Below are 27,916 nucleotides of genomic sequence, written 5' to 3' on the forward strand. Positions count from 1 at the left end.
AGCCTCCGTCCCGCTTTCTTCCCCCCGGTCCACGCCCACTCACGCAAAGACTACAGCTCCCGTCGGCCCGCGCGGCTTGTTTTCCTTCAAACCCCCGAGCGAGCCCTCTCACTCCCTCGCCTCCTGACAGGGCTCCTGACAGGATTGTCCCTCGCCGGCCACTGTTCGGGCCTGGCGTGCCTCCGTCACCACCTCACCTCTCGCGCCGTCCAGTCCCTCCTCCTCGTTTCCCCCCTCCCTTTTCCCGCCCACCCTTTCGAAGACCTTTAACCCCAGCCCCCTCCTCCTCCTCCGTTGTTATGTCGGGCCTCGGCGGCGGCAACACCACCATCAGCATCCCTTAGAGCGCGCGCGCCGAGCCCCCCTCCCTCTCGCCCGCCGTTTTTCTTCCCCTCAGCCGCCTCGCCCGCGCAGCCCAGCGCCCCGCCCCTCCCCCCGCCAAAACCGCGCCCGAGTAACGGTCGGCCGCGCGCGCTCCCGTCTGCCTTCCCTGCCTCCTCCCGCTCCCGCTCCTCCTCCTCACGGTCTCTGCCCCCCCCCACGGCCGCTGTTGTCCTCCGCCCCCCCCCCCACCTCGCGCGCGCGCCTGCCTGCCGGGAGCGCCCCTCTACCTCGGGCCGCCTCGCTTGTTTCCCCCTCGGAGGAAGATGAAGGAGATGAAGCAGAGGAGGAAGAAGGAGCGCACGTGGGCCGAGGCCGCCCGCCTGGTGAGAAAGTGGGGGGGGGGGGTGGGGGGCTGGAAGGAAGGAAGAATAAGCCCTTCGCGTGGTTTTTTTCTTTTTGTGTCGGTGTGTGTATGGGGCGGAGGGCTCTTCCTTGCCTCTCCCTTTGTCACGGTGAGGGAGGAGCTGCTTCCCCATGGAAACGTTGCAGGAGTCCTCCTCGCCTTTTCCAGGTGGGAGGGATACGTGGGCACAACTTCCACTTCCCCTCCCCCCTCGACTCTCCCGGGTGACCCCCGTGGGGTGTCATAGAAGCACCCCTACGAGGATGGGCGTAAGTACGAGGGTAAGGCGATGCAGGAGGGTTAAAACTTGAAATTCCCCCGAGTTCGCTCTTTGGGGTCCTTAGGCCCTGCACAGGATATACAAAGTGGAGGTGGGAAACGTGTGAAGTCCTCCAGGTGATGCGGGACTACAACTCCCATCATCCCCTGACCATATTGGCGGTGCAGGCCGGGGCAGGTGGGAGTTCAACAGCACTCGGAGGGCTGGGAGGTTCCCCATTCCCCTGATGCAGAATCTCTGTCATAAGGATGCCAGAAGAGCCCGGCTGCTGGATCCAGCCAAAGATTTGTGTAGTCCACCCATCCTGTTCTCACAGTGGCCAACCAGACCCTTTGGCAGGAAGTCCGCAAGGAGGACCAGAATGCACCTGTGCTCTCCTGGATGTAATTCTTGGCAGCTGGTATTGAGAGGCATGCTGCATCTGACAGTGGAAGGAGAACATAACGGTCCTGCATAGTAGCTATAGATATCCTTGTGTTCCATGAAGTTTTCTAATCCACCATTAAAGCCACCCAGGCTGGTGGCCATCTTGCTTTGGTAAGAAATGTCATAGTTCTGTGAAAAAGAACTTTCTTTTCTCTGGCCTTTCAGCTTCATTGGATTGCCACAGGTTCTAGTGTTATGAGAGAGGGGGGAACCTTTTTATAAACGTCTGAAATGCCCCTACTTGACTTTTCTCCAAACTAAAAAGTCCCGAATGTTGCAACCTTTTCTCATAGGAGAGCTGCTGCAGACCCCAGTCATTTTCACTGCTTCCTTCTGAAGTGAGATAACTGTACACAACATTCCAAATGTGGTCACATGTCAAACATCACATTTATGTGTGTGTAGGTTCTGTGAAGGCTGTGCTAGTAATACAGAAGTTTATCTACAAACAAATGACAATTCCTTCAGTCTCCCTAGAATAGGGAGAAACAATACAGTGGTACCTTGGTTTTCAAACGTCTCTGTTGATGAACATTTCGGTTTTCGAATTCTGTAAACATGGAAGTAAATGCTTTGGTTTTTGAACACGCCTCGGAAGTCGAACATGCCACGTGGCTTCCATATTGAGTTTTCTGTATTGAGGCTTCTGTATTGGGTTTTTTGTTTTTGAACATTTCGGAACTCAAACATTCTTCTGGAACAGATTACGTTCGAAAACCGAGGTACCACTGTAATAATATTTAGAGGGGTAGCCATGTTACAACACAATCATAGCCATGTCTACTCAGAATTAAGCCCCATTGAATTCAGTAGGACTTAATCTAATGTAAGTGAGGTTAGGATTGAAATCATTATGATACAACCTTCTTGTGGGTAATTGAAGGACTTGCATATCTGTAGCTCAGCCTCTTACCTACTGCAGCACACCAGCTTTGCAATAAGGATCCTATAATGGGAAGAGAGGAGCCTGTCAGGAAATAATGAAGCATTGGACTGGAATTCCATTTTGTGTATTTAGAAATTTTTCAATGCAACAGGAATTTATACTTCACTCATTCTCCATAGAGCACTCCCTCAGGATGTAAGAAATTTGAGAGCTTTTCCTATAATTTATACTTATGTCATGGGACTTGGAATGAGTTACACAGAAATTGTCTGTAGCATAGTATATGGTTGTATAGTTCTTTCCACATTAGAGGCAAGATACAATGTGGTAGAATAAACTTTTTTGAAAAGATTGCTTTTGGTTCAGGGTATGAAAATGAATTTCCAAGCTCAGAGTTAGTCACCTCTGTTTTCCTGATAGATATTTGTCTATGTGTGAGTAAAGAGTCATCTCTGTTTAAGTTCATTCATGTTGGCATAAGCATGTCAGATATATCTGTGTTGCCCGAATATGGTAGGGACTTTTAGTACCATGATATGGGACTGCACTACACTGTTACTGTATTGTATATTGACTTGCTGGCAGAGCAAACTCAAAGAATGCCAGGTGTCTTTCTAGATGGAGGTTATTTCTCACTTCATCAGACATACCTCTTACCTGTACATGTGATGGAAAGAGAAGCTAAAGTGCTACTGCCATGTTTATCTAGGACTCTACAGCAGGGGTCGGCAAGGTTTACCAGCCATGGGCCGGATCACTCCCACAGAGATTGTCTGTGGGCTGGACTGGCTCAGTGCAATGCCGGAAATGGTGCCTGCGCATGTCCGCGGTGCTGGAAATGGTGTCTGCGCATGCCCAGACGCCAGAAATTGTGCCTGCGCAGAAGCGATTTTGGCGTCTGGACATGCGCAGATGCGATTTCTGGTGCCGCTTGGCGAGTTCCCGCGCTGCTGGTTTAGCAATAGTTTCTCCTGCTCTGGATGTTCTCACATTCTTAGTTTCCCATTGGTTGAAATAAGGAGGTGCTGTGGAAGAAAGTGAAAGAATGGGCCACTATAGACCATTGGTTCATTGCTGCCTGGTGCTATGTCTGGGTAGAAGCTGGGAATCATATTCTCATGTCCAGTTGGGAAGGACGCTTGTGTTTTCCCCTTTTATGAAAGGAAATCCTGTGAGAATAGGTGATTTACCATTTATTCTCGCTCTCCTTCCATAAGAACTGTATTGAAATATACTGCCTGGCTCATACATTATGGTTAGTTGAGGTAATTTTCACTGTCCTTTTTACAAAGGAGAAACTTTATTTAAAGATAGAGGAAGCCTCCTGTCCTCTATTGCGCAGGGATAGATTTTTCACAAGGGTTTTAAAGGCCCACAGAAGGAGTTATTTTCCAGAAGAAAGTGACTTTTTAATTCCATTTTCTTGTTCGATGTGAGGGGTGTTCATGCAGGTGTGAGGGAGATACAGAAGTTTTCATTAATGGTTGAGAGAGTGAGAAGTGTAGGCTCTTGGAGGGGAATGCATGTGTGTTCCCATTTATGGTAAGAAGTAGGCGTTCTCCCTGAGAAAGCTGCCAACAGTTAGTAGGTGCTGATTAAATTTCTCAATATTTCTAAAATACTGTATATCCCCTCTAGGTATGGGCCAAATTTCTGGCTTGTTTTGTTAGGGGCTTAAGGACATAATTTTGTGGTGTCATTAGAAGTAGATAAACTAGCAACCTTTCACCTCTGGAGCAAAGCCATATTTTTGATAGCTTCAGTATTATACTTACTAGGACTGACTTTTGACTAGGCATGTGTAGTACATTCTGTAAGACTGCAGTGGTACAGACCTGGATTTAACCCCAATGGCACATGATGGGAGTTCTTCTAACTAAAAATGCATTGGATTTTGCTTCAAGAATCTGAAGCTTCTCTGCTTTAGTGTTTTCCAGCACTTCCTGAGATCAAACTGATTTGCATTCTGAGGAATGTTTCAGGAATTTACTGGGTGGTTACAGTTGCAAAAAAACGCTTCTCCCTGCATGTGAATTGTGAAACCTTAAATGGAGGCATGTCCTTTCTTTTAGGTTTGCACTTTAAAAATAACAGCGCCATCCATTCTCCACTCCCAGTAATAAAAAAAGAGGTGTGGAGGGGATATGCAGAATTGAAGCATAATTGTATCTATTTAGGGGTGGGTGTGTAAAACCTTTTATCAAAACTGATAACACTTACCTCCTCCACTGCAAACTAGAGATGAGCACTGACATTGCATACAGCAGGGGTCGGCAAGGTTTACCTCGTCTGGGCGGGTTCACTCCAGCAGATTTCTCCGTGGGCTGGATTAGGCGCATGTGTGCGTGAGCACGCCTGCCCATGATTTCTGTCATCGTCGTCTGCGCAGATGTGTTTTTCAGCGTCAGTGCATGCGCAGATGCAATTTCCAGCGCTGTGGAGGCGAGTCCCCATGCCACACTGCACCGGTTTAGCGCAGTGTGTGTGGACTCGCTGAGCGGGTGGCTTGGTTTGAGGGCAGCTCGTGGGCCAGTTAAACGACCCCCGTGTGCCACTTGTTGCCCATGGGCCTTAGGTTGCCGACCCCTGGCATACACCATGCTCAGTTATTTGCAGGCTGGATCATGCAGCTATCTGCTTTTACTGTGCTGTTTTCAGAAGCTGGGTTCAGGAAGTGATGTTTCACTTCTACTTAAAAAAAAATTCTGTTGAGTAGGGCAAGTTGTATTTGGCTGTAGTCTGGATGATCTGTCTTCTGTATTATTGACTGAGGATGAAACTTTTCAGTTTTAGTTGGTGGTTTCCTTTCTTGGACAATATTCATCCACTGTTCGACTGACTAGTAGAGAAGTGTGTACAGTCGTACCTTGGTTTTTGAACAGCTTAGTTCTCAAATGTTTTGGCACCTGAATGCCACAAACCCGGAAGTGACTGTTCCGGTTTGCGAACTATTTTTGGAAGCTGAACATCTGACGGGACTTCCGCAGCTTCCGATTGGCCGCAGGAACTTCCTGCAGCCAATCAGAAGCCGCGCTTTGGTTTCTGAATGTTTTGGAGGTCAAATGGACTTCTGGAACAGATTCTGTTCGACTTCCAAGGTACGGCTGTACTTGTTTAGCTGTGTTCAAGTTTAGTATTTAGTGTAAGAGTATTCATACAGTGATACTTTTTCTGTTCACAGGGGCCACAAAAATGCCAGTGGCAGCCATGCACTTAATTCTGGAAACTGCTACCTGTTGCTTCCATGGATGCCCAGTATAAAGTGAGATCTTGTCTCCTTTTGTATCAAGCACAAGAGATTGTGGTCCCTTTCCAACATCCTTTGGCATGTGGAAGAATTTGAGGGGTGGCACAGAGTGCTTTTGCCTATTACTTCATACCAGTTTTTGCAGGAAAGGCAGTGGGAGTATTACTGACTTTCCCCCATGCTTGTTCAAAGTGAGTACCTCTTGCTTTAGTCCTTCCATTAGGCAATTCCAGGCATTAGCTGAAAGCAGCTGGAGACTCTCATGATGCTTTGGACAAATGAGCTTCATCTAACACAGCGCTTGGAGGGAGCGGGAGACACACAGTGATGATGGCAACCAAAATTTTTGTCCAGCTCTGAAACTGCTAAAGTTTTTAGACATCTACTTAAGAATATATATGCCTGCCATTGAAGATCTTCAGTGAGTTCTTTTTACTACTACCAAGCATGATAACTATCTTGATATAGTGGAGAGTCCATAGAATTTGCAATGGGGAGGCCTGGGTTCAACTTTCCACTGGGCATCTAACTCTTATAACGAAGGAACTACGCAGAGGCGAACGCAGCATGTCCTGGCAACTGCTGCTATTTAAGGGTCTAAAACTGATAAATGATGATATTATCAATTACCTCATGGTGATTGTCAGCACTTGGCAAGTTCTAGTAGGCAAGCCAAAATGCATCCAAATGAGACTTTTGGTTTTGGGCTTGGCTACCAAGTGGGGGGCACTGTGGGTTAAACCACAGATCAGAAGGTCGGCGGTTCGAATCCCTGCAACGGGGTGAGCTTCCGTTGCTCGGTCCCTGCTCCTGCCAACCTAGCAGTTCGAAAGCACATCTGAGTGCAAGTAGATAAATAGGTACTGCTGTGGCAGGAAGGTAAACGGCATTTCCATGCGCTGCTCTGGTTCACCAGAAAGCAGTTTAGTCATGCTGGCCACATGACCCAGAAGCTGTACGCCGGCTCCCTCGGCCAGTAAAGCGAGATGAGCGCCGCAACCCCATGGTCGTCCACGACTGGACCTAACCATCAGGGGTCCCTTTACCTTTACCAAGTGGTGGTGTATGCCCTAACCACCCACCCACACATACATAAAAAATCTTAGAAGTAAATGAAAATTGCTTAATGGTTGTATTTGACTGAGCTACTGATATGACTAGGAAATTCAGCAACTCTGTCAGGCTTCTAGAGTTTGAACGGGTAAAGTTCCTTACTGTTTGTCATCCTCTTCAGGCGCAGAGTGATACTGAGCATCAAGGCAGGCTTCTTTGCTTAGATGCTTCCATCTGTATTTTATACACTGATTCTCATCTTTGTGGGTCAAACGCTCTGCGTAGACACCTGGCATATGTTGCTGCTTAACCACTATCTAATGCCAGCAGCATGCAAATAAAGCTATCAGGTGATACCAAGGTTGCAGGGAATATAGTCACCCGCCTTGACCTTGAAAATACTGAGATTGAATGGATGATAAATCCATATGTGCACCTCAGCCCCCTTGCTCATCTTGCCCATGCCTTGTAGTCCTCTTAATGTCACAGCAGCAATCTTCTTGTGAGAAGACTTTGCTTTCTCTTGGTCTACAAGTGAACTTGCTTATCAGACCAATATTGCTTTTGCCCCCTTTTGTCTGGAGTCTTCTTAATATGCATGGAGCATCATTACCTTTCTATTTCTGGTTTGTTGCTGGCTCAACCTCAGGTTAGATTATCTGCTTAAAGGCTTTCTGCCCCACACCTGGTTTGTGGGTTGCTTTCAAGCCGACTGCAAACCCATTCAAAATAGATCTTTGTATAAGACCTATGTTTTGTACATATCTCCTCATAGTTTTTGAAATGTCTTCTTAGTTTCCCCTGGGTGCCTTATACATTCTATCCACGCAGCTTCTAAGAAAAGTATTTTAAAATACACACAGTTGGAATGATAGTCAACACATGCCAAAGTCAAACAGCTAATCTTGGTAGCAAACTATCTGGAGGAGCTGCAGCCTAGGATCCCCTGGTGTTTGGATCAGCATAAACTGAAAATATTTTCAGGCAGTACTTCCGGCTCTGCCCTGTTTTTAAGTTATTTCCCTTGCACAGTGATCAAAGAACTGCTTCAGAAAGTTCTTTGTGAAGATAACATGTGGTCTGAAAAGCCAACAGAGGGGCAAGTTTCATATTTATATGCCATTTGTTTATGGGATGGGGGGTTCTTGTTTTGTTTTTGTTTTATTATGCATTTTGTGTTCTCATTTTGTATTTTTATGTTGTGAGGTGCCCTGCGATCTTCGGATGCAGGGCAAGTGTACACATTCAATAAATAATAATAATAATAATAAAATCTGATATCAGAAGAAGAAATCTCATAGAAATCTCAGAACTCTTGTGATTTGTTAAACAATTATTTTAAACTGCTGTCTTCCTTTGTAGTGTTTTACCTTTCAGATGTGATGTGTGCTATAGTATAAAACTGTAGAGATCAATCTACCAAGACCTTTTGCTGAGCATTCATTTTCATTGAGGCATCCACAAGAGCTGTGATTTTAATAGTATCAGACTTCCAGTAGACTTATTCACATGCTCATAGGTATTGTGTGCACTACTTGTAATACTGGTGAAGGTAGCTAGCAGTCATTACAATTTATGCAGAAATTATGCCCCTTAGGAACATCCTTCTATAGCTTGATGTTTTTGTTCATGCTTTGTTTCTGCCCTGCAGCATGACATGCTTTATATTTAATTTGAATTCTCAAGTTCTACTTAATCTCACATGTAACTTTTAGAGAACTGGTTCATGTGATCCATTGATGTGCAGCTGCAAGCTACATTTCTTTCTGGGTTAATGTTCTGTGTGTGATTTGTGTCAAAGGTGTCCAAGTGTCTTACCATGTCAGAGCTTAACCCTTCCACCAGGATCTTACTTCCTTTTTTCACTGATGAAGGCTTCCTCTTTCTGAAAAGTGCCCTGGAATCACTCTTTATCCTTTAAGGAGGCTGGATCACCTAAGTCTGTGTTGGTAGTTGTCTTTGTGCAGAATTAGAATGGCTTTCCTTAGTGCCATGTGGCTTAGCACCTTCTTTTAGATCACTTGTTTAGATTCCCTGGGAGCTTCTGTTAACTTTAGGTGTGTGTTTCACAGTTTCCAGTTCCTAGTCTCCTGCCAAATAACTTTATAATTCACAGCTCTTGGAGTATCACATACTGAGAAATGCAGGGCTGAGGGCTATGGATATAATTTGCTTTTCCTTTCCTAGGACGTGTTGGCAGATTCTTGGTTGTGTGACAGCAGGATGTGTGGTTCAGGTTGCTCTTTCTCTTTGTGGAGGTGGAGATTCACTGGTGGCTATTGACCTGCATTCCTTTCCAACAGAGATGCCCCATTGATGCTGTTTCACCTCTTCAAATGGCCTGCAGTTGCTACTCCTTGGCACAGCTTTGCAGGAACTCCATACTTTATGTTCTCACATGCACACAACAATTAGTGTTGCCTACTTGTCCTTTAGTGAGACTGTAAGTGAAAATTGTGGGCCTAAAACTCTTTATTTCAGCACTCTCTATTTTTGAGAGTAGCAATAGGCTGAAATAAGAGCTTTAGGTTACACAATGGAATTTATTTCAATAACATGTGTAGTAGCCTACAGAACATCCATGAGGCCATCTCTTTTTCTATTACCATGTTTGTATAATTTGACATGGTACTTTTATCAGGAAGAAGAGTGTGTTTGATCAAAAGTAGGTGGTCCCCTTCTCAGCACAGGTTTGCTTCAGCTTCTTTGAAAGGAGATGCTGAGAAATGCCAAATCTCTCTCAAGAAAAGCTTTAGAAGTCGACTTCTAACTTGAACTGAAGAGCTTATATATTTTAAGCCAGAGCTGGAGGCCTCTTATCATTGCTGTTGTCAAAATTTGGATATTATCCCACGTACTTTTGAAAATCTTGCCTTCATAGTATCTTGTAGCTATGATATGCCTTCTTACATTGTATACATTTTTTGAAAAAGGGCTCTGAAATAAAGGTGCAACCTTTCATGGTCATGGTCGACTCCAGTCTGTGGTTGCCTGTTGGGGAGTCAGTTGTTTCACCCGGAGACACTGACAGTTTCATAGTCTGGGAGGTATACACCTATTGATCCAGTGTACTAGCAACTCTATGATTTTCAGGGCCAGAGTTGATGATCTGTCCAGGAGGGCAAATAGTATTTTGCAGGAAAGCAATTTATATTGGGAAAAGAAGCAGGGTGTGTGGATAAACAGCCCCCTCAAAACACCTTGGCCCTACTTAAGTTGAAGAACTCCCTCCCCACAGAGTGAGGGACCTTCATTATATGGCTTCCAGCAAATGCTGAAGACTTGCCTCTTTACTCTGGTTTTGACACTTGAGGTTTATTTTAAGGATGCACCTTATTTCTGTAATTGTAACTTGTTTGAAACTGTTTTTAATAATGTGTTGTAATGTTGTGTTTTAATATTGTAACCTGTCCTGGGACCTTAAGCTGAACATTGGGTAATGAATTATTATTTTTTAAAATAAGAATAGCTTCCACTGCCTACTGAATACTTCTTTATTCTGGCAGGCATTTAATTGATGCTTGTTTTATAATTAAAAAAAAATCTATTTTTTGTACTGTAAAGACTGTTGTAGTTAAGCAGTATATAAGTTGCTTAAATAAATACCGTATTTTTCCATGTACAAGACGAGGAATTTATATTAAAAAATTACGTTAAAAATTGGGGGTTGTCTTATACACGGATAGTGCAGTGTGGGGACGGGCAATTGGTTGCTGCTGTGAGCAGCAGATTGGCATCTGCGATCGGGCGGGTGATTGATGGTCGCGGCAATGGCTGTTGTTGATTTGCTGGCACTGCAGCAATTGGGTGGGCTATTGGTGGGTGCTGCTGGCGACCAGGCAGATGATTGGTGGCTTTGGCTATGCGTAATATTTGTCTTTTCGGGATTTTTGGCAGTCCCTCTTTTAAAAAACTCAACTCTGGGCAACCCCCCTCAAAAAGAGCTCAACAACTCTGGGCAATCATCCCCCTATTTTCTTAATTTGTAGTCCCAAAAAATAGGGGGCGTCTTATACATGGAAAAATATGGTACACCCACACACCAATGACTGCTTTTAAAATAGGTCCGGAGATGCAATCCTGTCTCATTGAGCTTGGCCCTTCGGCACTGGATGAAATCTTGACAAGCGACTCATTTCATTTTGAGTCGGCATGGGCTTGCATTGGGAGTGTTATGGCCTGAAAAGTCCATGTTCGATAGCTTTGTAGAAAGGCTTGGCTAGATTCTAACCCTTTATCTTCAGTTTGAATACCTTAGGCTTGGGGTTTACATGCTAAGCTTGAACTATTTATTTATCTTTTCAGGTTCTGGAAAACTACTCTGATGGACCCATGACCCCAAAACAGATTTTGCAGGTCATAGAAACAGAAGGCCTAAAGGAAATGAGGTTGGTAGTGATCTTCGTGTTTAAGTTAAAAGTATGTCGTAGGATGAAGTTGACTTCTTTATTTCCTCTAGCTCACTTCTTTCTTGCCTTTAAAAACATGCATTTGGTCTGAAAATGTTCCATGTCATCCTTTAGGTTCAGTTGGTGGATTTCCAGGATCTGTTAGAGAATTAGTTTTTTAAAGAATCACATTCAAAAAGGGTGTTGGTTGTCAATAAGATCAACCAAAGGCCTGGTTAAAAAGGAACGTATTTTTTGCCTGGCGCCTAAAGGTGTATAATGAAGGAGAAATGTGCCTTTGGTTAGAGTCATTGTGATTTTCTTTAAAATCCTGATTGCCAGCTATCAACATGCCTTCATTGTGGATGAGGCTGTGATGGGCAAAGGCTTCTGCTTAATCCCACGCAATGCATAGGCTGAGTTGCAAGCCCCCCCCCCCCCACAAAGCAGTTACTAGTAGAATTGTCCCAGTCATGACGAGCAGGTGAATTTGACAAGGCTAAATGTCATATTTAAACCCAATGGAGTTAGTTATATCATGCTGTTGTAAAATTATCACAGAGACCTTGTACTTTGATGGCTCTTAACCGTTTTCTTTTCTTTTTTTTTTTAAAGGAATTTATTAAGATTTTCAAAATGAAAAAAGACATTCCACAAACAACTACACAACAACAAAACAATACAGAGAAAACAAACAAAACAGAAAAAAGACAAAAAGAAAAATACAATATCAAAGCAAAATTCCATCCTTACATATTAAACTTATAAAATCTTGGACTTCCCCCTACTCTCTCTTCTGCGTTCATTTCGAATATACTGTAGTAACTTTGTAACCTCTTTAAAACCTTCTTTAACAAACTTATCTACCTCATAATTAATATCTCCTAGACATACTCTTATCTCAAAATTAAAACATCATAATTTACAATACTACCTACTTACATCCTACTTCACCTTAACAACTTATTACTATCGCCTATTCTTTCATCTAATTCCCATTAAATCTCTATTTTTTCTCTTTTCATTAGATAGTCTTTGAATTTCTTCCATTCTTCTTGCACCTTCTCCTCCCTCTGGTCACGGAGTTTCGCTGTCAGTTCCGCGAGTTCCATATATTCAATCATCTTAACTTGCCAGTCTTCCACTGTTGGTAAATCTTCTGTTTTCCAGTTTTTAGCCATCAAAATTCTTGCCGCTGTTGTGGCATACATAAAGAAAGTTCTATCCTTACTAGGTATCGCCTGATTGACCATGCCCAACAGGAAGGCCTCTGGTTTCTTTAAAAAAGTGTTTTTCAACACTTTCTTTAGTTCATTATAATTTTTTTCCCAGAAATCCTTTACCTTAACCGTTTTCATCCATCAGGGTGTTTGTTAGATTGTATGATCATCATTGCTTTTTTCACCATGTGAGCCTTTTCCCAAGGGATTGTGGAACAGCCTCATTACTCTGCTGCTGGAAGCGCAGCACTGGTTGCTGGTTTGATACTAGACCAGGTTCAAGGTACTTGTGTTAATTCACAAAGCCCTAAATAACTTGGGCCTGAAGTATGTTATGGACTGTCTGATTTCTTACGTTCCACCTTGATCGCTGAGATCTTCTCATGGGGCACTTCTGATGGCTCCCCACATGGCCCCTGAGGTTTGGCTGGCCGTCACTAGAGACCAGCCCCCCCCCCCCGCCCTGTGGAACTCCCTGCCAGTAGAGGTTTGGCAGGAACCACCTCTTTTCATTCAGACATCTTTTGAGAACTATATTGTTTAGACAGGCTTTTGTAACATGCGTTTTCTTCGTTAATCAGTATTTATTGATTTTCATCAGTAAATGATGTACTGTGCCTTGAAATAGTTCTGCAAACGTATGGATTCTAAGTATGTAAATAAATAAATTTATCTCCTCTCCCTCCTGAGTATAAAGTGTGTTACCAAGGCAAGAGCAAACAAGGTTATTATTATTAGTATTATTATCATTTATATACTGCCCTTCATCAAAAGATCTCATGGTGGTTCAGGTAGAGATCTGAGCCCGTACATTTATCCATGTGCATTTTATTGTTGAGTGAAAGCTACTTATATACTACAGACAGAGGGAGGAATTCAACACTCTGCTATTATAATTGTTCAGTCAGCACAGGCTTTTAATCTTGTGGGAGGGCAGGATGGGGAGTCCCATTTCACTTACATAACTTGTTTCACTGGCTTCTGCTAGTGTATCTGATTAGTTGAATCTGGCCCATAGTATGTTTGGTACACTCTGACGCTGTGTTTTGGGCTGAGACTCAAGTTATAAGACATTTCAGAAAACGCTCAGAGCACAGTCCTTCATTTTGCAACACCTTTAACTGAGACAGGAGCGTAGACTTAATTAGATATACCTATAGTCTCCAGCTGCATTTAATAAGGTAGAGAGTTATTTGCAGATGAGATAAATAATTTTATTTGCACTTCAGAAGTAAAGTGCCCCAAGCTGGCTATACCCTGTTACTGTTTTGTTTTTTTTGTCTGAAATAGCTTATCTCCCACCTGGAGTTTGAATATTTTGTGTTAATTCCATTCTGTTTTCTTTTGATACGTCATTTCCTCTCCACATGTCACCGGCATTGCTATGGAATCACTGCATGTCTACAGAAGGTAAATTACTTTCTAAATAAGGATGGGGCCTCTGCAAAAAATTGTCCTCAGGAATTTAAAATGTTTCCTCCTGGATTTCATTTCATTTTAAAAAAATTTGCCACCCTGGTACAGATCACAACTAACTGCGCTGTTAATTCATTAGAAATGATAACAAGTTGTGCTTTTTTATCAGCATAAATAATCGTAAAGGTAAAAGGACCCTTGACCATTAGGTCCAGTCGTGTCTGACTCTGGGGTTGCGGCGCTCATCTCCCTCTATAGGACAAGGGAGCCGCCGTTTGTCCGCAGACAGCTTCCAGGTCATGTGGCCAGCATGACTAAGCTGCTTCTGGCGAAACCAGAGCAGCGCACGGAAACGCCATTTACTTTCCCGCCGGACAGTCCCTATTTATCTACTTGCACTTTGACGTGCTTTTGAACTGCTAGGTGGGCAGGAGCTGGGACTGAGCAACGGGAGCTCACCCCGTCGCAGGGATTCGAACCGCCAACCTTCTGATCGGCAAGCCCTAGACTCTGTGGTTTAACCCACAGCGCCACCTGGGTCCCTATAAATATTCTTACTGGCTCTTTATTTTGATGGTGTGACATCTTTTCTAATTGCTTTTTTTTTCACTTAAAGAGCTCTGCTTTCTATGTTTTGTGTTTTCTGTGAATGCTTCTGTGTAAAAGGGGGCCCAAAGGAGAACATTTCATTTCATCCATTGTTACCATGTTCATGAAGTCAAGGCAGTTTTGTGTTGGGATCCAGCATAGCTAAACATATTATCATTATTTCCCAACATTTGATATTCCTACAGAGGCAAACACATATTTGCACCTCCTTCTTGCCTTTGGCATTCTGAAATAAAAGATCATGTTATAACACTAGTTTAGTTTAGTTTATTTATTTAGGCAGACGCCACCTTTCTCCTGACAGTACTCAAGGCAGTTTAGATTCCGCTTGTCTCCACATGCAACTGTGTCTGCAGTGATGCGAAAGCATGTGGAATAGAAGGTGTGCCTTGGGCTTTTCAGTTAGGAGCCCAGCATGTAGGCATAGCCAGTGGCTTCTTCAAGGAGAAGCCCAAACCACACAATTGCAATGTTTGGATGCTTCTCCCACTGGAAACTGAAAGATCTCTCTTATTCCCAACAGCAGCCAGGGAAATATACTGGGGAGGAGCGAGGTGGCTTGTTATTTTAGCATCATTGTTGTAAAATTTGTCTTGACAATATAAAGTTATTTGGCCAGAATTTAACTTCAGATTGCATAGCACACCTTTATGTTTCACAAAATAAAATTGGTTTGGTAGTGATTATTCTGATCAGGGAGACTGATGAAAACAGTATGTTCTTTATGCCGTGCAGACAGAGTGAAAGTGTCTTTTCAACACTGGGGTGTCTTGCCTTGCTGTGCTGGGTTAGGGTGGCTGAAGTAGCAGAGGTTCCATAACTTTCCTGTTAATTATAGAGCAATGTGTGCCTGAGCTGCCATATCCAATGATGTATTTTGCCTTCCTTCCTTCAGTGGCACATCCCCACTGGCCTGCCTGAATGCCATGCTCCACTCCAATTCAAGGAGCTGTGAGGGGCTTTTCTACAAACTCCCTGGACGCATCAGCCTTTTCACCCTCAAGGTAAGACCAGATTGCTCTTCCTCCACACCAGAGATTTGGCAAAGGCCTAGCTAGCTGGCAAATACTGAATGAACACCTGACACGTGATAGAATCTGATATCTAGACTTACTCACAAGCTGGGCTCACAGTCAAAGCTAACCTGCTATTCAGCTTACATATTTTAACCTGCTATTCAGCTTACATAGCACTCATAAGATTTTTAAATATTTGAGCATTAGTGCCATAAGACCTACTAACCTGACACACAGCATGTTGTTTTTTTCTAAAGCCAGTGCTTAAAGCAGCACTTTTAATCAAAGTGGATGGACTGAGATTAGTGTGTTTGCTAACCCATTAACCAGGTATTGGGCAAAACAAAATAAAAAATTCCTTCCAGTAGCACCTTAGAGACCAACTAAGTTTGTTATTGGTATGAGCTTTGGTGTGCATGCACACTTCTTCTTCAGGTATTGGACATCAGTGTTCCCTTGGGTTCAGTATTATCCCTGTGATTTTCCACTTTGGTTTGTAAGGGGAAATTCACCTGAGCTTTGATTGGTCTTTCTAGAAAGATGCTGTGCAGTGGTCCCGGAACCTGTCTGCCCCTGAAGGAGAGGAGCTGGATGATGCTGCTGATGCCGAAAGCAGTGGCTCCAACGAAGCCAGCACTGTGAGCGGCGATAATGACAGTAAGCGCCTGCCTGACCGAGTTTTTATCTAGTTAACAGAATCTGTACAACAGTTTACAAAAAGTTACTGATAAAAATCGGAAGCTAAAAACATTTACCCAAAAATGTCAAAATATAAACAATCATCACAGTTGAAATATACATTATAAACTAAAATGATGTGTGCTTCAGATAGAATTGTAGAGTTGGAAGGGACCCTGAGAGTCACCTATTCTGAGTGGGCTAAGCGAAGAAGTTTGGGGCAGGTGCCAAAACATTATTATTAATAATTTATTTATTAAAAAAATATTCATATACTGCTGCATCATAAAAGTATATCACAGCAGTTTACAACAATATAAAATCATAAAACTAAACAATAACATCATGAAAAGTTAAAAGCAAAAAGAAATCAAAAACAAACATCACATCAACACACCATTGTTGTGGGTGTGGGTGTAAAGAGTAAGGTTACCATAACTTCCGTCATAGAGCTTCAATATGTTGATGACATATTGGAAAATGTTGATCACTTTTCCTACCTGGGCAGTTATTTTTCCACAAGGGCCAACATGGATGCTGAAATCCAGCATTGCCTGAGTTCTGTGAATACGGCTTTCTCCCGATTGAAGTGCAGGGTGTTTGAGGACCGGGACATTCACAGGGAAACCAAAAAGCTTGTTTACAAAGCTATTGTACTACCAACCTTACTGAACACTTGTGAAACATGGACCGCTTATAAACACTATCTCCAACTCCCCCAAATTTTTTGTCAATAGTGTCTCCCCAAAATTTTACATATCACTTGGGATGACCGGCAAACTAATGTCAGTGTACTGGAAGAAGCAAAGATCACCAGTGTCGAAGCAACGATTCTTCAATGTCAACTTTGTTGGACTGGTCATGTTCGGATGCCTGATTATAGTCTTGCAAAGCAACTACTCTATTCTAAACTTAAAAATGGAAAGCGTAATGCTGGTGGTCAACAAAAGAGGTTAAAAGATTCTCTCAAGGCAAATCTAAAAAAATGTAGTGTAAACACTGACAATTTGGAAACACTGGCCTGCGAGTGCCCCAATTGGAGAAGAGTCTTTACCAAAGGTGTCATGGACTTTGAAGATGCTCAAACATGCTAAGAGGAAGGCATGTTTGGCAAACGCTCGCCGTGATCAACTCCTGCCTGGAAACCTATGTCCCCACTGTGGAAGGATGTGTGGATCCAGAATTGGCCTCCAGAGTCACTTATGGACTCGCTGTTAAGACCGTGTTCATGGAAGACAATCTTACTCAGCTACAAGGGATTGCCAGAGAAGACGACAACTCTTAATTGACTGCCTAGGCCTGGCAGAATAGAAAAGTTTTCAGCAAGCGTTTAAAAGTTGGCAACAAAAGGCAACAACAGAATATCAGCAAAGTGTTCCACAGGACTGGGTCAGTGACACCAAAGGCTGTTTTTCCACTGTTGTCAAAGAAGCCTCACCAACTTGGGGAGCCTGCCTGGTTTCAATAGGCAGGAAGTTCCAGACTATAGTTGCTGCCATGCTTGAAATATAACTCCTTTCAAGTGGAGACCGAATGGCACTTGTAAAAATGTCAGTTCTACAGATCAAGGTGGTTGAGTGGGGATATGTGAGGTAAGGTGAACCTTCAAGTAAATGAGTCCCAAGTTGTTTTGGGTTTTATATACCAATAGTAACACCTTGAATTGTTCCACTAACAGATTGGCAGCCAGTGCAGATCTTTAAGCAGAGGTGTAATTGTCATTAATTCTATTCATATTGATCCAGAGCAGAACTCCAATGTATAGTTAGCAGAGTCAAAACTTAAACACGTTGCAGAATTCTCAAAAAAACCCAGACCAGAGGCAATTAGTATTTCATCCAGCAGAGCTTTACTGCTACTGAAGGCAAATGAGCGTAATGGTCACAATTCCAATACATTCAGGATTGGCCCTGTCCATAAGAAATCCGGTTGCAGCAGACTTAACTTAAACTTACAATAACTTATAAGAAGACTAAAACCTTAACACTATATACAGAACACCACACCAGAATGAAAAAGAGATAGAAAAGAGTGAAACCCAGGCTCCTTCTGGCCTTATTATTATAGTCAGCATGACCTTGACAGAAAGAGATAACAGAACCAGTTTAAGCCAGCTGTACTCAGCTTCTCTGAAGGAATAACCCAAACATCATGAACCTTCAGCTTGCTTATTTCATACAGAGAAGCTTCCAGAAGCCTCTTGAATTAATTAGAATATGAAAGATCTCTACACATCAGATCAATACTTTCTGTACCAAAAAATGCAAATGGACAGTAATATGCTGACATGGTTTCACTCCTGTGAGCAACCATACTGCAGCACTGCACAGATTGCAGTTTCCATACCAAGCACAAGGAAAGCCCCTCATTGCTGTAACCCAGTCCTGAATTCACCAATGCCTAGATTACCATGGTCAAGCTGTCTCAGTCCAGGAATGTCCAGAGTTGCTGTACCAGCTTCATCTGGCAAAAGGCACTCCTTGCCATCGAGGCTACCTGAGTCTCCAGGTGGGTAGCCGTGTTGGTCTGCCATAGTCAAAACAAAATAATAAAAAAAATTCTTTCCAGTAGCACCTTAGAGACCAACTAAGTCTCTAAGGTGCTACTGGAAATAATTTTTTATTTTATTTTGTTTTGAGTCTCCAGTGATGAAGCTGGACCCAGAACTGCTTACCTGCTTCTTCAGAGGAAGTGCAGCCCTGTCAAAGACAATTGGCCAATCCTGAGCTGCTTGTTTCTTCCACCAATGTTGATGGGATGATTTTTTTTCTTTTATTTTCAGTATCTCTAGATGAAACCTCCTCAAGCGCCTCTTGTTCCACTGAGCCTCAGAGCAAGAATGTACCTCCTGTTCGGGAGAGCCATAGAGCAGCTTCACAGGTAGAATGGGGGCATTTGACTGGGGGCTTGTGGGAAGTGGGGCAAAGAAGAATGCACGAGAAAGGATAGCAATGCATATAAACCTTTTAAGTAAAAGAAGAAGTAAAAATACAAGAAGGGCTTAACAGAGCTCTGGTGCAGTAGGAGGAGAAACCTGCAGCTGCATAGGTTGACCCACTGTGGCAGTTCTTAGCTCTTCTGCAAAGTCTCTCCTTCAGTGGCTGCTATCCCCAATGGCTGAGTTCTGCCTCCGCAGTTGGAGGCAGAGTGCTTCTGAATACCAGTTGTTGGGATCCACAAGTGGGGAGAGTGCTCTTGCAAGATTGGGCAGGTAGACTAGAATTGCTGCATAGAAGGGCCACATAAATCACCTACTCCAGGTAGGTACCTGTCCAGATTTTTGCTGAAAGAATCCAATGATGTAGATTTGACAATTCATCCAAGTATATCCTTCCCCTCCCACCACTTACTGACTTGGTAATATATTATTATTATTATTATTATTATTATTATTATTATTATTATTATTATTATTAACCTGTGCCTCCATGGACAGCTGTGAGTCCAAAATGACTCCCAGGCTGCGCACCTGGTCCTTCAGGGGCACAGTTACCCCATTCAGGACCAGGGATTCCTCCACACCTGCCTGCCTCCTGTCTCCCAAAAACAGTACTTCTGTCTTGTCAAGATTCAACCCCAATCTGTTAGCCGCCATCCATCCTCCAACCGCCTCCAGGCACTCACACAGGACCTTCACCGCCTTCACTGGTTCTGATTTGAAAGAGAGGTAGAGCTGGGTATCATCCACATACTGATGAACACCCAGCCCAAACCCCCTGATGATCTCTCCCAGCGGCTTCGTATAGATATTAAAAAGCATGGGGGAGAGGACGGAACCCTCAGGCACCCCACAAGTGAGAGCCCAGGGGTCTGAACACTCATCCCCCACCACCACTTTCTGAACAGGGCCCAGGAGGAAGGAGCGGAACCACTGTATAACAGTGCCCCCAGCACCCAACCCCTCCAGCCGGTCCAGAAGGATGTTATGGTCAGTGGTGTCAAACGCCGCTGAGAGATCCAGCAGAACTAGGAAACAGCTCTCACCTTCATTTCTAGCCCGCCAGAGATCATCGACCAGTGCGACCAAGGCAGTTTCAGTCCCATGATGAGGCCTGAATCCCAGTTGGAAGGGATCCAAATGGTCCGCTTCTTCCAGGCGTGCCTGGAGTTGTTCAGCAACCACCCGCTCAATCACCTTGCCCAAGAATGGTAGATTTGAGACTGGGTGATAGTTGGCCATATTGGCCGGGTCTAAAGATGTTTTTTTAAGAAGCGGTTTAATGACCGCCTCTTTCAGCGGGTCTGGGAAGATTCCCTCACAGAGGGAAGCATTCACCACCCCGCGGAGCCCATCGCCCAGCCCCTCCCGGCTAGCTTTTATAAGCCAGAATGGGCAAGGATCAAGGAGACAGGTGGTTGGTTTCACTCATCCAAGCAGCCTGTCCACATCCTCGGAGGTAACAGATTGGAATTGATCCCACGCAACTGGACTAGACAGGACTCTAGCACTCTCCGCACCGGCCCTGCTCCCACGGTGGAGTCTACTTCTTCCCGAATCTGAGCGACTTTATCTGCAAAAAACTTTGCAAAATCATTTCAGGAGATCATGTGGCCCATACTGGGCCCTGATGGTGCAGGTGGTTCCACTAAATTGCGAGCCACCTGAAAATGTTTTCTGCAGATGCAATAGAGGCAGTGAAGAAAGTTTTCTTCGCCGTCACTACCGCCATGTGAATGGCTCGACAATGAGCTCTAACCTGTGTCCGGTCAGATTCAGAATGAGTTATCCGCCACCGGCGCTCTAGCCGTCTCAACGATTGTTTCATCACCCTCAGATCTGGGGAAAACCACGGGGCTGTCCGGGCTCCATGCAGTCGGAGAGGGTGCTTCGGAGCCAAACAGTCAATAGCCCTGGTTAACTCCACATTCCAGCGGGTCACCAGGGAATCAGCTGAAAGGCCATCAACATGGGATAAAATTGATGATAAGGGTGGTTTTTGTTGGTTAAGACTAACCAATTAACCATGTACCGGTAGGTGTGTCTTGGATTAAAGGAGAGTCACTGTGATTGGGGAATTCAACTTTGAGTTAGTATCCAGGTACATTACCTTGATGCTTTTGAATTATGGTGCTGGAGGAGACTCTTGAGAGTCCCATGGACTGCAAGAAGATCAAACCTATCCATTCTCAAGGAAATCGGCCCTGAGTGCTCACTAGAAGGACAGATCCTGAAGTTGAGGCTCCAGTACTTTGGCCACCTCATGAGAAGAGAAGACTCCCTGGAAAAGACCCTGATGTTGGGAAAGATGGAGGGCACAAGGAGAAGGGGACGACAAAGGATGAGATGGTTGGACAGTATTCTCGAAGCTACTAACATGAGTTTGGCCAAACTGCGGGAGGCAGTGAAGGATAGGCGTGCCTGGCGTGCTCTGGTCCATGGGGTCACGAAGAGTCGGACACGACTGAACGACTGAACAACAACAACAACAACATTACCTTAGGGCTTAACCAGCAGTAAGACTCTTTACTTGCTTCCTGACTTTTTTTGCCTCTAGCCTTTAATATAAACCTACCTTTCTAAATACATAAATTTGCCTTTTGCCTTGTCCTCAGAGAATATTGCAGATATTTGTGCTATGAATATGCCTTAGAATCTTAAGAGTTGAAGGGAGACATTGCAGGCCACATGGACTGATCTCTTCCCGGCTCAGTGCAGGAACTCTGGAGCTGGAGCAGCCCCAAGAGGTGGGGACCTCCAGCAAGGAAGGGAGAGGTGTCATTGCCAAGCCTGTTGCTTTAGCCTAAACCGATACTTCCTCACCAGCGCTGTGTTTCTTTTGGTCTTTTCTGGAATACAGGCAAGCAAACAGAAGAAAAAGACAGGAGTGATGCTTCCTCGTGTCGTTTTGACTCCTCTGAAAGTAAATGGTGCTCATATGGAAACTTCTTCAGGTGAGCAAACTCCCCACCCCCATTGAGTTTGCACATGAGCTCTCCAGTACCAAGCCCCTCCCTACCTGGCACCTCTCACAAGAGCTTCTGAGTGCCATGCGCAACAGAGATTCTTTGGCACTTTTTAGGTCTGCTAGGCTCTGTGCTACACATTGTGCCTTGTTCCGAATACGGCTCACTGGGAAATTGGTGTAAAGTGTCTCCTAGGCTTTGAGTTCCATCCCTGACTTCATTTAACACTATTATTTTAACAAAAGAGAAGAAAGCAATAGCTGCTACAGCAGCCGCCACCTGGCCTCTGCAGTTGTAGATACTCGTAGGGCCTCAGGATGGGTGGCCTTTGTTCAGATCCTTGTTCATGGAACATTATTGGGTTGTTGTTTTTTAGTAGATCATTTTTATTAAATTTGCAAGAATATAGAAATACAAAAAATCCACAAAAATGAGATGGCAAAAAGATTGTTAGCAGATTACCTTCATCTGCCTCAGCATTGTTGCAGGGAAAAATTACGAGACATTTCTACTCCAAGATAATAATATTTTTATTTATTAAATTTATATACTGTCCTTCATCCAAGGATCACTGGAGTGATTAGCAGTATAAAAACCATCAATATTACCATCATCAAACCAGCCTAATAATTTACGTGGTGCTTACATCTAGACACTATATAAAAAGAAAAGAATGAGAAGCTCTCTCAGCACGCTTAGAGACTGACGACAGACTGGAAGGGAAGTAATTGTTGCCAAGCATAATGACAGGGGTAAAGGGGGCTTTGAAACCAGAGAGGACTGTGTGGGGCTACTCCTTTCCTGTTCAGCTGCCTATCCCTTTCTGCGCTTATTCTCACTTCCTGCCTCCACCGCCCCAAAAAACCAAGATAATGGGAGCTGGAATAAATTGTGCAAACTGAGTACTGTAATGTCAAGATTTGGGTTTCTGTAGCATGGCATTTGCTCACCTGACCATACCCTTACCTATCCGAGCCATAGCTACTTACCTGGGTGGAGGTTGTGTTTAATAATAATAAGGTCCAGTGTGGAATGTGGGGAGTGTTTAACGTTGTCTCGTGGGGTGCTCCTTGCTGACTGGTTTCAGGGTTCACAGGGAGACAAGTTGGTGGCGAGAGCAGCAGCAGCAGCAGCAGTTCCTCTGCCCTGAGTGGCAACGCTGCTATACGCAGCAGGACAGAAATCGGCAGGGACCCTCCACAGCTGATCCGAGGATTCCGGAAACCCACAAGTGGTAGGTGCAGTCTGGTGTCTGTATCTAGATTTCTTGCTTCAAACAGAAGGAGCCCGGGGCTTTTATAGGCAAGTCCAGGCATTAAGGTCTGCCTTGGAAGCCCTGCTTTTTGTACCAGCACATTTATTTCTACAGGCTTTTAATGTGTAGTTTTGCTGATACATTAAACTGATTTTTGGATGGCAATGTGCTGAATTTATATTTTTGTAATGGATGATAAGGGTGGTTTTTGTTGTTGTTCATTGTATTGCCCTGTGGGCAGAACAGTATAGAGCATTGCATAATTTTAACTTTCCTCTATACTCCTGTGAGTAAACAAACTCCATACAAATCCTCAAGGAGCAGGAACGAAGGGAATCAGTTACTGTACAGGACTATATTTAAAATTTCTGACAGAATCTTAAATGTTCTGACTGGGGATAAAGTGATAGGCTGTTCACTTTTCTCTGTCCAGACAATTAAAATCATTCGTAAAGCATGCTTGATTTTTGTCTCTTCTACCACCACTGCATGAGCTGATGGTGTTTTCCTGTGGTGGTTTTTTAAATGGCTGGAGGTGGATGCTCCTGTTGGCCCCTGAAGTATAGGGCTGGGGAGGTGTTCACTGCCTGAAGCTAGCAGCCCCAGGCCAGTTCTCTCTCCTTTGGGGGCCTGTAATTTTGCTTGGGGGGTAGTTGCTACACTCATGCATCCACACATCTGTCCAGACACGCTCCAGCTGTTTTCCTCCTGGAGCAGAAAGCTCTTTAGGCAGGAGGCCTCAGTAGTTTCGAAGTGGCTCCATTGTGCTTGGCATTCAGGTGATGCCAGGGTCTTTTGAAAGACCTAATTGTTCAAGCTGCCTGTATCGGCCTCTACTGCCGTCTGTGTTGATTTGTGGAAACCTGCTTGGAAGCGCCTTCTGTGTTTTGGAGGGCTACAGCTACCGGGTTGCGGGCAGGGCCTCTTGAGTGTAGACTGTGTAAATATTCCTAGTTTTATGAGACTCTTCGGAAACTGCAGGACAAATGAAGAGGAACCGAGGCGATGATATAGACTTTGAGACGCCTGGCTCCATTCTCGTCAACACAAACCTGCGAGCACTGATAAATTCCAGGACCTTCAATGTTTTGCCTCTGCACTTCCAGCAGCAGCTCCTTCTCCTTCTCCCTGAAGTGGACAGGCAGGTATGGATCCCCACCAGCCATGTCTTGGAGCGCTTTTGCCCCTCTGTTCCGCGACACTCGTGCACGCTTCTCATCCGCTGTGATTTCTTTCCTTTTAGGCCGGGACGGATGGGCTGATGCGGCTTAGTGGGAGCGCTCTGAATAACGAGTTCTTCACCCACGCTGCCCAGAGCTGGAGAGAGAGGCTGGCTGATGGTAGGTGCCCTGGTTCTTGCCTGGGGTGGAGTGGCTGCTTTGGTAGAGGCCAGGCAGTACAGAATACACTTATAGTCGAACTCCCCGGATCCTGCTTGGTGGTGGCGCAAGTCACTCTGCCCCTCTGGCTGCCTGTTTTGATTTATGAGGTGGCAGGAGCGCAGGCTTCAGACAACCTGAACAGAAACATTGGCGGCTTTTCCCCAGTCTCAGCATCCATCTTCTTTGCTGACCCTTCCACCTTGCACACAGATTCAGTGAAATCTAATTCTGTCTGCTTGAGCAACAAAGCCTGTTGGAGTGCAAGGCCTTGGGTGCCTCCTGCTCCGCTCAGTTGTGTAAAGTGACTTAGAAAAAAATCTGTAGGAAGCTTCTGGTGGATTATGAGGCATCGCTGGTGATACCTCTGCATTTTCAGGGCAGATCAATCTGGCTCTTAAGTATTTTGAATGATCTGCATGGCTTAGAAGTACAGTGGTACCTCAGTTTTTGAATGTCTCGGAAGTTGAACGTTTCGGTTTTCGAATGCTGAAAACCCGGAGGTACCGTGTTTCTCCTAAAATAAGACACCGTCTTATATTTTTTTCCCCTCAACAAAACACAGTATGGCTTATTTTCAGGGGATGTCTTATTTTAACCGCATCGCATCAGTACTCTGCATAGCCACGCCTCTCCAGGCTGTTTTAATGGGAGGTGCTGCATCACTATGGCTTATTTTCGGGGTATGGCTTATTTTTGGGGAACGGCTTATATTTCGCAAATGCATAGAAATCCTGCCATGGCTTATTTTATGGCCATGTCTTATTTTAGGAGAAACACGGTATCTGTTTTTCAGTGCGCCTCAGAGTTGAATGGCTTCTGCTGAGTCCCCGCCCCCCCCCCATTTTCTCTATTGAATTTGCCAACCGCCCTTTGCGCCTTGGTTTACGAATGTTTCGGAAGTTGGAACAGTCTTCTGGAACGGATTACGCTCGAAAACTGGGGTACCACTGTACTTTCACCTCCCAGGCCAGAAAGCCATTCTAAAATCAGAGACATGTGCATTTGATCATTGTATACTTTTATTAGTGAAAAGGCAGGGTATATACTATCCTTTCAGCTCGCGAGTCTGTATTAAAAGATTAAAGATCCTCATCTTGCAGAATCCCTGGAGGGAGAAATCTCTAAAGAGGAAGGCAGCCAAAATACTTTTAGGTTTCCTTTTATCTCCCTTTCAAAGATAACATCTTTTGGCACCAACTTGGATTCTAAGAAACCTGTGAGTGTCTGCCATGGAGCCACTTTGTTGCAAACGATTCTGGGCTTTGTTCTAACCTAGGGCACCCTCTTTGGCATTGACATTGTCCTCATGCAAACTAAGTAGGTGCCTCGGATCTTGCCCAGGCTGTCCTGTAGCTATACATTGCAGGGGACAATTAGTTGTGTGGTGAGCAAGCTGCGTTTGGGGGGAAACCTTGTTCACCATTACTTGTTTCCTCATTGAGGAACCCCTGAAACGCTGGGGGAAACTCAGTTTCCCCAGATCATGGCTCCCCTATTGCTCTGAAGCATTCAGTTGCATCCAACAGGGCTTCTTCCCCTTGCTCTCCTTTTCTCATGCGCCCTCTGGAGCAGATCTTGAAGATGCATGAGGGACTGCAGGGGAGAGGAAAGGGGAGATCTGTTGAGAAAGCGGAATGGCAGCATTGTGTTTCCATCTTTAGTAGTTAGTAGAACTCTTGTTAGTTAAAGAAAAAGTTGTTCATATGTAACTAACGTAAGACTTCAAAGAACACGTAAAGCATTCAGCAGAGCTTCCTCACGTTGATCGGTTTTTAAAAATGATTTTGCCCCAGTTAATGCTGTCCCTTTGGCACCAAGGCAGAGTCCCCCTGAGATCATTACAGCTCGCCTGACAAGAGCGCAGAAGTATAGTCTCTTCTGCCCTGGACTTAACCCTGCCATGCACTTTCCTGATGTGACGTTTGTTGAGTTGGGATACTAGCACCTGCTGCTTCCAGCTTCTCATTTTTGGTTTTTTTGCAGGGGAGTTCACTCATGAAATGCAGGTTCGCATAAGACAAGAAATGGAGAAGGAAAAGAAAACAGAACAGTGGAAGGAGAGGTTTTTTGAGGACTACTATGGGCAAAAGTAAGTGGGTGTTTTTCCCCAATGCCTTTAAAAAACAAAACCGCAAGCTAACTTCACCTGTTTCTGTGCCATCGCTGGGGGGGGGGGGTTGCAAGGGTGCCTGCTGAGCTTTAATTCTCTCAGAGAGCCACAGTTCACCATCTCTACCTCCAACCTTTAATTTTTAAAATGAATTTCTACAGGTGATATCCAGCCAAGTCATACTTGGCATAGACCAATCTAATTTAATTGACCAAAGTTACTAATGTTGGCTATCACCCTAGATCTTTTAATTTGCAAGGACAATTAAAGTTCTGGCGAATGAGTATGGAGGCAATGGGTTGACCTAGCAAGAATTAGCACTTTTAAAAAATGATGTAGAAATTCAACGCAGAATTGCTTTATAATGTACAACAACCTAAGTTTATCCTGAGGTGCCCCAGTTGGTCTTGGCTACTGGCTCAGGCAAGGTGTCAAGTTCCAGTAGAATCGGCAGTAATACCATTAACTAATTCAGGGTTCCTTTCACTTCCTGCCTTGTGTCCCTGAACTACAGGCTGGGCTTAACGAGTGAGGAGCCTCAGCAAGAAAAAGCAGTTCCAGTCAACAGAGAGACCAGGGCTGCCTCAGCCTCCCAAGAGGAACCTCCAAGGGTGCAGAGGGGCCCTGTCACCCGGCAGCGAGACAGACACTTGAAGAAGCATGCCCTCCGGTGCAGAACCCGGGGGAGCCTGAGCAAACTGTGTGAGGCAGATCACGTGGAGGCTGCCAAAGAGGCACCGTCCCCGGAGCCGAAGTCCCCCAGCCAGAGGGACACGAAGCCGGAAGTGGACTTGTGTGAAACGAGCCGGGTGTCTCCAAAATTGGAGATTTCACCTGAGGCGACCAGGATCCAGAGCAAGGTGGAAGATGTGATGTCGGCGGCCGCGGCGTTGGGGAGGACCCCCAGCCTGTCCCAGGAGCCACAAGACCAGGAGTCCAAGGAGCAGAAGAGAAAGTGCTTTGAGCAGGCTGCCTCTGCCTCCTTCCCCGAGAAGAAGCCCCGGCTTGAAGACCGTCAGTCCTTTCGTAACACAATTGAAAGTGTTCACCCAGAAAAGCCTCAGCCCACCAAAGAGGAACCCAAAGTCCCTCCCATCCGGGTAGGTAACAGCCTCATAGCAGGTCACACAGGCCTTTGGGGACCAGGGCTAGAGTGGCCTGAAGCAGCCTGTGTTCGATCGTCTCTCTCCCTCTGGGCACGGGTGGGGAAGGAAGGCAAGCAAGCAGGAGGGTGAGCTTGGGAAAGCCTTCCTTCCCTCAGAAAGAAAGCTTATTCTCTCTTCTGTTTGCTCGTCTGTAAATGGAGGGGTTCCTATTAC

The 27,916-nt window shown here is 44.7% G+C and overlaps 1 protein-coding gene across 3 annotated transcripts in view; it reads left to right on the forward strand.

Annotated features, from left to right (window-relative positions):
- Positions 1-578: 578 nt before the first annotated feature.
- Positions 579-27,916, forward strand: part of ASXL1 (ASXL transcriptional regulator 1) — a 32,356-nt gene continuing 5,018 nt past the window's right edge. The window contains exons 1-12 of one of the 3 annotated variants that reach the window (XM_033153875.1): positions 579-707; positions 10,925-11,007; positions 13,635-13,637; positions 15,148-15,256; positions 15,805-15,925; positions 18,729-18,826; positions 21,745-21,838; positions 22,938-23,084; positions 24,087-24,250; positions 24,349-24,445; positions 26,471-26,576; positions 27,112-27,697. In XM_033153875.1, the coding sequence (XP_033009766.1) occupies positions 648-707; positions 10,925-11,007; positions 13,635-13,637; positions 15,148-15,256; positions 15,805-15,925; positions 18,729-18,826; positions 21,745-21,838; positions 22,938-23,084; positions 24,087-24,250; positions 24,349-24,445; positions 26,471-26,576; positions 27,112-27,697 (1,668 nt within the window). In that variant the 5' untranslated portion in view covers positions 579-647. The remainder of the gene's footprint in view (positions 708-10,924; positions 11,008-13,634; positions 13,638-15,147; positions 15,257-15,804; positions 15,926-18,728; positions 18,827-21,744; positions 21,839-22,937; positions 23,085-24,086; positions 24,251-24,348; positions 24,446-26,470; positions 26,577-27,111; positions 27,698-27,916) is intronic. The other 2 variants (XM_033153877.1, XM_033153876.1) reach the window with 2 other exon arrangements.

The sequence above is a fragment of the Lacerta agilis genome, chromosome 6 (assembly GCF_009819535.1).
Source record: "Lacerta agilis isolate rLacAgi1 chromosome 6, rLacAgi1.pri, whole genome shotgun sequence".
Classification (NCBI taxonomy): Eukaryota; Metazoa; Chordata; class Lepidosauria; order Squamata; family Lacertidae; genus Lacerta; species Lacerta agilis.